The sequence below is a fragment of the Monomorium pharaonis genome, unplaced genomic scaffold (genome assembly GCF_013373865.1).
Source record: "Monomorium pharaonis isolate MP-MQ-018 unplaced genomic scaffold, ASM1337386v2 scaffold_283, whole genome shotgun sequence".
NCBI lineage: Eukaryota > Metazoa > Arthropoda > Insecta > Hymenoptera > Formicidae > Monomorium > Monomorium pharaonis.
In genome coordinates this window covers 1-9,483 of record NW_023415564.1, presented here as the reverse complement: position 1 = coordinate 9,483, position 9,483 = coordinate 1, and the positions used below count along the sequence as shown (strand labels likewise).

Here is a 9,483-nt window from a genome sequence, read left to right as displayed (position 1 = left end):
ATTCACTCGAATGAATTCCGTCTTTTGAAATTGCCATCTTTTTGGCATAAACAACCGAAACTTTGGTTTGCTCAATTGGAAAGTGAATTTTTAATATATAGAATTCGTTCTGATGATGTTAAATATAATTCGGTTATACGTCACCTTGATGAACAAGCTTTAGTAGCTGTTGCTGAGATCGTTGAAAATCCTCCAGAGCGAGATAAATATCTTTATTTAAAAAATGTACTTATAAATCGATTTTCTGATTCTGAGGAGAAAAGGTTACGTCAATTATTAGCTGGAATTGAATTAAATGATAAAAAGCCGACGGAATTGCTTCGAGAACTTAAACAATTAGCTGGAAATGCTATTTCTGAGAATATTCTCCATTCGATCTGGCTTCAAAGATTACCTCTTAGAGTTCAAGCTACTTTAGCTGTTGTTGATGAAGCTCCTTTAATCAAGCTTGCTGAATTAGCTGATAAAATTTTGGAGAGAGATTCGGGCTTACAAATTGCCGCTGTAACTTCTACACCTGAATCTGGTTCCTCTAGTTTAGCTGATTTGGAGCGTAGAATTTCCGCTTTAGAAGTTAAACGCTATAGAAGCAGATCGAGATCTAGATTTAATTATAACAAGAGATTTAGATCAAATTCTCGGAATAAGTATTTCAAGAATGATAAATCTGATAAATCTGATAAATCTGATAAATCTGATAAAGTGCCTACTTGTTTTTATCATAAGAAATTTGGTGATAAAGCTCAAAAATGTACAATACCTTGTGCTATGTCTAAAGCTTTTACTGCAAATCCGGAAAACTGATTTTGCCGTTGAGTCATGAGGCAGATTGTGACGGTTTACCTTGTAGTCGCCTCATTGTTACTGATAAAACTTCATTACTCAATTTTCTTGTCGATACCGGAGCTGACATTTCATTGATTCCTAAAAGATTAGCTCAGTTTTCTCAATCTTCTTCATCTTTTAAACTGTTTGCTGCTAATGGATCCAGGATTAATACCTATGGAGTTAAAACCTTAGTTTTAAATCTTGGACTGCGCAGAAATTTTAAATGGAAATTTTGTGTCGCGGATATTCAACGTCCTATTTTAGGAGCTGACTTTTTGAGTCATTACGGGATTTTAATCGACATCAAGAATAAAAAACTTTTAGACAGTGTTACTGGATTGTCATTTAAAGGGAAACTGTCTAATGTTAATCACTTGTCGATTTGCACTACTTCTCCTGACTCACCTTACCATAAAATCCTTGCAAGATTTCCTGAATTAACGCATTTTGCACCTTTGACTTCCAACAAGTTACATCAAGTTGAACATCATATTGTTACAAGAGGACCTCCTATTTCTGTTACTCCACGAAGACTTTCTCCTGAGAAGCTTAAATTTGCTCGTGAAGAATTTAACCTTATGATTGAGCAAGGTATTTGTAGGCCTTCTAGTAGCTGTTGGTCTTCTCCACTGCACATGGTCCCTAAAAATGATAATTCCTGGAGACTTTGTGGAGATTATCGTGCTCTTAATGCTATTACTGTTCCTGACCGTTACCCTCTCCCACATATTCAAGATTTAACAATGGGATTACATGGTAAGAATATATTTTCTAAAATTGACTTGGTCAAGGCTTATTATCAAGTTCCTGTTGCTGCTGAAGATATACCTAAGACGGCTGTAACCACTCCTTTCGGTCTTTTTGAATTTCTTGTCATGCCTTTCGGACTATGTAATGCTGCTCAGACTTTTCAACGTCTTATGAATATTATTCTTGCTGGCTTAGACTTCTGTTTTTGCTATTTAGATGACATTTTAATAGCCTCTAATAATGTTGAAGAACACTTTGAACATCTTGAAATTCTTTTCTCTCGTCTTAAACAGTTTGGTATGACTATTAATTTATCAAAAAGTCTTTTTGGCCAGTCTGAAATTTCCTTTCTTGGCTTTTTAATTTCTAATCAAGGAATCAAGCCTACAACAGAGAAAATTAAAGCTATTATTGATTTTAAAAAGCCTAAAACATTTCTAGACTTACGAAGATTTTTAGGAGTCATTAATTTCTATCGCCGGTGTTTAAAAGATGCTGCTAAACATCAAGCTATTTTGACAGATTATTTAAAGGACAGTAAGAAGCGTGATAGAAGACTAATTATTTGGACACCTGAAGCGGAGGAAGCTTTTCGTTTTTGTAAAGAAGAACTTACCAAGATTACTACTTTGACTCATCCTGTTCCTGCAGTTCCTCTTATTCTTTCTTGTGATGCTTCTGATTTTGCTATTGGAGCGGCCTTGGAACAAATTATTGATGGGATTTCCAAACCGATTGCCTTTTTCTCTAAAAAATTAAATGATACTCAATGTAATTATAGCACTTATGATAGAGAGCTTCTTAGTATTTATTCTGCTATTAAACATTTCAGATATCTTCTTGAAGGACGTGAATTTATTATTCAAACAGATCATAAACCTTTAATATTTGCCTTTCATCAGAAGATGGATAAAGCTTCTCCTCGGCAAATTCGTCAACTGGATTTTATTGCACAATTTTCCACTGACATCAGACATATTTCTGGAAGAGATAATATTGTTGCTGATTTATTTTCAAGAATTAATGCTATTTCTTTGCCTGTCATTGTTTCTCTTGAAGATCTTGCTAACTGTCAAAAGGAAGATGAAGAACTTAAATCTCTTTTTAACAATTCTTCTCTTAAGCTACAAAAATTAATTCTTACTGGTTCAATTTCACCTATATTTTGTGATTGTTCCACTGAGAATATTCGTCCTTATGTTCCTTTACGTTTACGAAGAAGAATTTTTGATATTGTTCACGGTTTGGCTCATCCTAGTGGTAGAGCGACTTTAAAACAAATTCAACAAAAATTTGTTTGGCCTTCAATTAAAAAAGACATTAAAGAATGGTCAAGATCTTGTCTTTCTTGTCAGCGTTCCAAGATTTCAAGACATAACAAAAATTTACCTGTCAAGATTTCTGTTCCAGATCAACGTTTTCAACATATACATCTTGATTTAATTGGACCTCTTCCTGTCTGTCAAGGTTTTCGGTATTGTCTTACTATGATTGATCGGTTCTCCAGATGGCCTGAAGCTGTTCCTTTATCTGAAGTCACTGCTGATATTGTTTCTACGGCCTTTTATTCACACTGGGTTGCAAGATACGGTGCTCCATTTACAGTCACTACGGACCAAGGTCCTCAATTTGAAGCTGCTTTATTTAAAGCTCTTACTAATCTTATTGGCTGTGAGCGTGTCAGAACTTCTGCTTATCATCCTGCTTCTAATGGAATTCTGGAAAGATGGCATCGTACCTTGAAGAGTGCTATCATGTGTCATGCTAAGAATAATTGGATTGAAGTTTTACCCTCCGTTTTACTTGGACTTCGGACTTGTTTTAAAGAAGATTTACAAGCTTCTCCTGCTGAAATGCTTTATGGATCTACTCTTCGTTTACCTGGAGAATTTTTCATTGATGAAGATTTGCCTGCGGATCCTGAAATTTTTATTGAAAAACATAGAGAACATATGAGATTGATTAAATCCAGACCTACTGCTCATCATTGTAAAACTACTCCTTTTCATCATCCTGCTTTGTCTGATTGTTCTCATGTTTGGCTCAGAGAAGATTGTTTAAAGAAATCACTTCAACCACCTTATTCTGGCCCTTTTCGTGTTGTTAAACGTGTTAATGAATACCTTTTTACTATTGATATTGCAGGTAAAATTGTTAACGTCTCCACGGAACGTCTCAAACCAGCCTTTTTACCCAAGGAAATTCCTCTGGATCATCTTGCTGTTTCTTTTCCTGCCACTTCATCCATTCCTTCAGTTTTGCCTTCTCGACCTTTAAGAACATACTGTGGTCCCAAGAAGAAAGTTCGTTTCGCAACGTAGAACGTCGCTGGGGAGGGAGTACTGTGGCAGCCCTTGCGATTTATTCCTCATTTTTAGTTATTTTCTAGTTTCTTTATTTATTTGTTATCAAACTAATTTCAAGCAATTTATGTTTCTTAGATACTAAAAAAAGGAATGTTGTTTATTAAAAAAAGAAATTATTTATTCTTTTGTAAGCTTGATATTAGTAAACACGTATAACTTTACAAAGTCTATTTATTTCATAAGTATAAGATAAATTAGGGAAATCATTCCCATACACGTGCAATCACAGCGCCATCACAGTGCGGTCATCTGGCTATCGGGGTTGTGTTTTCTGAACGTAGCCATTATTAGCATGGGACAGTAAAAGAAGTGAGTGAAATGAAAATAACAGCATGCTGAAGACTCAAGAATCAAGATCGAGCTTCTTTGTATGTGTTTTGCATAAAGGGCCATCTACAATGGAGTGTTTTAGTCGTAACAACGCTAAATCTACGACCATGCTGTCAATAATATAAACGACGTAACAATAATATACAAGCCGGCTATCATAGAGAGGTGACTAAAAACTAACCCCGAACACCTAAACGCTCATTGTAAGCACCCACTGAATTGGCTCAATGTCTGTTGTAGGCCGTAATCAGTAAAACAGTACGTAATGAAAATATTGTCTACGACTACTGCTACGGCCTACAACTCTCCATTGTAGATGGCCCTTTAAACGCTGTGTAATTCTTGATGCGTAAAGTTAACCGCGCGAGAGAGAGACAAAGCCATTTTACTCCATCTTTTTGTATAGCACTTTCAGAACGCAACGGACGCAGGATGGACCGGGACCGGAGCAAATATGGCATCGCGAATCTCTTAATTGGTGATATATATCAATCATACGTAATTGTAATTCGTTTGAACGCGTATCTGTCAATATACTTGTTCGAGCGAAGATCGCGATTCGTAGCGACATGTCAATCGTGATACGCAAAGGTGATTGTGCGAGAAACAATCTCTTCGTCATATCTTAATTGCATTTTCTTTTTTGATTTGTAGATCGAGGCAGTTCTGACATGGACCGGTGCCGGGAAGCAAATGTCGCGCCATATCTATCTACTTGGTAAGTCAAATCTGCATCGTAACTTGAGCTAAATTCTCAGTCTTAACTTTGTGTTTATGCACTTTCCATATATTGGACAATACTTGCAATATCGCAAAAAGACAGTTGTCGCATCATCGATTATTTGTGTGGACAATCGACATGTAGGGACGCGTACCCAGCGATGCCAGTATCGAATCTTTTTGTAACATCGTGCTGCTAAGCCATTCTCTTCGCATGATATTGCGAAAAGATTCGGTGTACCGAGCAGCGCGGCGCCACTCACTTGAAGCTGATCGCGCGAAAGAAACGAAGTCGTTTCACGTCATCTTAATTTGCGTATCACTTTCAGAATGCGACGAACGCAGAATGAATCGATTCCGGGACGAATGGCATTGCAAATTACTTAATTGGTAAGTGTAACACATGTCAATTTAACGTTATAATCCAGTCGAACACGTAAAATTATTTATTAAATTAATATTTGTTCAAGCGGAGAAAGCGATTGCGCGACACTCAATGCGTTAATCGCGCGTCACGATTGAGGAATTAATCCCTTCGCTATCATTGATGTGTGTTCTTTTCTTATTTGCAGATCGTGACAATCGACATGGATCGGTTCCGGGGCGGATGACATCGCGATATTTATTTGGTAAGTAGCATTTACATTGCAGTACTTAATTCAAGAGATTTCGGTACGAGGAGCAGCGATATTGAGGAAACTAATGAAAGAAAGAAGAAAAAAAAAACGGAAAAAAAGAAATAAAATTTTGGGCAATAATATTTACAGTAAGATAGGATTGCAAATAATGGCAAAATCAGATTGGAAACGTCTTCGAAACAAATATTTAGATTTGTAACGACATAAAATGTTACAATTGAAAATGCATTTGAGAAAAGCTGAGGGAGAAAGAGGCGGGATTATGACAAAATGGTATCAGAAAGATTGGTCTGTAACGCACATTACCCGTAAATTTGAAACGAAATGTCTCAGGAATATTTAAGGTTAGCTAGGATATTTTAAAAATGTAAAAAATAAAATTCTGCAGCTTTTTCAGACAATATTAAGCTATAGAAAACTATAGAATTTTGTACTTATCTGAAAAAAAATTTTAATATTCTCTAGAAAAGTATATAACTACACTCAAATATTTACAGAAAATTACAAATTTTTATGAGTTCCGAGAAAAATAGCTTTTAGAATTATTTACAGAAACCAAACAATTTTGTTGGTGGTCCTGGCAGGGTCATGAAAAGAAGTGCTGAAGGCAGAAAAGGTAGAGGTAGCAGAAGAGAATCTTTCAGTAGAGGAAGAGGCGGCAATAATGGAGGTTTCAAAAGTCGGAGGTGGTAGATTTAATCGTTCAGGTGGAGGTCGAGGAGGAGACAGAGGAAGATGGTAGATTTAAAAATATGTGTATACTAGAATAAATCCTTAAAATATGAATTATAATGATCAATCTTGTAAATGACAAAGGGATTAAATTTTATACAAGTTAATTTTTCTAAATTTTCTTTAATGGTTTTAATTGTATAATAAGTGTCATTATTTATATGTTGTGTTATGTGTTATACGGATTTGACGGCATAAGGCGCGCGTGCGTGCGTGCACATATCCATAAAAAATATAATAATCAATCCTGATCGAACTTTGTACATTTTTCAAGTTCTTTTTCTGCTCGTTTTAGCAGTTTAGTACTCTTTGGTCGACTTCCTTTTCTACTCAATTTTTCCATCCTGTCTTTCGATATTTTTTCCCAATATATTTTCTCTTCATCACCTGAAAAAAAAGATACATAAAGTTAGTAATGAATATGTTATTTGCAATACGAAAAATATTTATCAAAAGAATGAGTGTTGCAGCAAATAATGCACTGATTCTTGAACTCGTATAAAAAAATCTCTAACACGAAAATAACGCTGTGCGTTCAACGATTAGTATATAATTCGAGACCTAAAAGTAAATATACCAATTGATGAATGCATAGGATTAATTTCATATGTGAGAATTTTTTTGTACAAGTTGAAAAATTGGCTTCCTAGTCTGTTACACTAAAGATCTCAAGTTTGATTCTGTAAAAAATTTTTATGCTCCTTCTCTTCAATGGAAGCCAGATGGGCCATTAAAAGTATTTTGTCTTTTAAAACTTCTCTATCTAATAGGGAAGCTTCCATTTGGAAGAGATGTTGTATGTTCCATATATCTGTATATGTGTGTACTACAGGTATATGTAGAGAACATTGGACATTGTTGCAAGACATTAAAAAATCGATATTACGTATATAAAATATTTATACCTTCTAAAACAATGAAGTGTTTTCCTTCGTAGCTCTTCTGGGTAAATGCCTGCGCAGCTTCTGCTGTATCAAATCTTACATAGGCTTCACAAGAATCAGTCGTTACATCTATATATTTCACTGAATTGTTTCTTAATTCCATCTAAAATTCAATTCTCAATATAATGTCATACATTTATAATGTTCTGATTAAAGATGTAACATTTAATTTATGACAAAAATTCTTTGTTTAATGACATCACTATTACCTTAAAACTTCGCACATTTGTGCAAGGTTCATCCATTTCAACTTTTACTATAATTCCTGGTGCATAATTAACGCGTCCATAAGACTTTTCTTCCCTATTAGGTTTCTCGCCATCATTTTCACATATTAATTCATCCAATGCATGTTCAGATTTACGGATAATGTGTATTACAGACCAGTCTTCCTGATACCATTTTGTCATAATCCCGCCTTTTTCTCCTTCAGCTTTTCTCAAATGCCTTTTCAATTGTGACATTTTATGTCGTTGGAAATCTAAATATTTGTTTCGAAGATGCTTCCAATCTGATTTTGCCATTATTTGCAATCCTATCTTACTGTAAATATCATTGTCCAAAATTTTATTTCTCTTTTTCCGATTCTTTTTCTTCTTTCTTTTATTAGTTTCCTCAATATCACTACTACTCGTACCGAAATCTCTTATAGAATGTTTTACAGTTTGTGATAAAACATTTGTCTCAATATTCTCATCCTCATTAAACGAATGTTCGAATTTTGTTTTATTTTTATTTGAACTCGTCACTGGTTTTTGACATTCTTCTTTTATTGCTTCTCCGCTAATGTCTTCTACAGTGATTGTGTCATTTACAGTGTGTCTTCTTTTCTTTTTTTCTGTAATTTTATTGCGACTATTCTCTTGATTTTCTGTATTTCCTTTGTCTCTTTCATCTTTGCTATATGATTTTTCTGAAATTTTTCTTTTCTTTGGATTTTGTCGATTATCTGTCGTATCTATTTCATTACTATGATTATTATTCTTGTCTTCGAGTTCTTCTGTTGGCACTTGTTCTTTTTCACTTTGCCAATCTGTTATAGTTTCATCTTTAGTTTTTTTTCTTTTTTTTGCTTTAGTATCACTTTCGTCTACTTGTAATTTTTCCAGGACACATTTTTCTTCCTTTATATTTTCTTTATTGCCATCTGCTGCATTTATTTCATTGTCATATATATTTTTCTTGCCTTCAGAGTCTTTTTTTAGTACTTTTTATTCCGCCGATTTGTCGTACTTTTATGTACTTCTTCTTTCTTTATTTTAATGTCATATTCGTCTTTAACAGACAATTTTTCTGAATACTTTTTCCTTTTAAAATTTCGTTTATCACCATTATCCGTTACATGTATTTCGGTATCACAGGGATTATCCTTAACCTTAACTTCAAATTCAGCTTTGAGTACCTTTCCTTTTTTGTCTTGCTGATCTACTATATTTTGAGTGGCAATTTCTTTTTTATCTTTTTTGACTTTAATGTCATTTTCATCTACAACATGCAATTTTTCCAAAGAATGTTTTCTTTTTTTACTTTGTTTGCTATTATTATCTTCTATAACTTTGCATAAATTATCTTTGGAGTCTGTTTCTTCATTGAACGCTTCTTCTTCATTCTCTTTCAATTTTTTTTAGCCTTTGAATCATCAACCAACACTCCAATTATTATATCACTTTTAGATTGTTTAAATGTTGATATACTTAATAGTTCAGTGGGGGATGCATGTGTTGGCAAAACATATCCTTTTTTTTGGAATGTCTATAAAATAAAATATTAATCTAAAAGTAATACATTAAAGTAACACATCACCAAGTTATGAAAGTTAGAACTATTATCTCTCATATAGCAATTATATAGCAATATATAATATTTGGCAAACAAGTACGACTCCTCTTACCTTAAGGCATTTTTGAGCATGGCTAGGTGTATCAAATTCCACAAATGCAAATCCCTTTATCTTGTTATTGCTCTTGTAACGTGGAATCGAAACATAATCTACAGTTCCATATTTGGAAAAAGCAGAGATCAACCAGTCATGGTCCGCTCCTGGTGGTAAGTTTTGTACATAAATTGTGCACTGGTCAACATTCTCTTTTGTCTGAATCGGTGTTACTCGACAGACCTTTGTACCATCCTCGGATACTTTCAACATTGTTGACTCCTGCAGAGCCTTAGCTATCT

General features: G+C 34.3%; 1 protein-coding gene and 1 long non-coding RNA gene across 2 annotated transcripts; one reads left to right on the top strand and one right to left on the bottom strand.

Annotated features, from left to right (window-relative positions):
- The first annotated feature begins 4,446 nt into the window (after positions 1–4,446).
- LOC118644207 lies at positions 4,447–5,697 on the top strand. Its single transcript, XR_004965204.1, has 4 exons — positions 4,447–4,865; positions 4,929–4,992; positions 5,324–5,384; positions 5,567–5,697. It is a non-coding gene; the product is annotated as an uncharacterized LOC118644207 (long non-coding RNA).
- Positions 5,698–6,215: 518 nt separating this feature from the next.
- LOC118648202 (protein PFC0760c-like) lies at positions 6,216–9,478 on the bottom strand (the record flags this gene model as incomplete). Its single annotated transcript, XM_036294526.1, is given in 6 exon segments — positions 6,216–6,751; positions 7,270–7,411; positions 7,518–8,521; positions 8,524–8,931; positions 8,934–9,060; positions 9,200–9,478. Coding segments are annotated over 6 exon segments (2,106 nt in total), but the record flags the coding sequence as incomplete, so codon positions are not given.
- Positions 9,479–9,483: the final 5 nt, after the last annotated feature.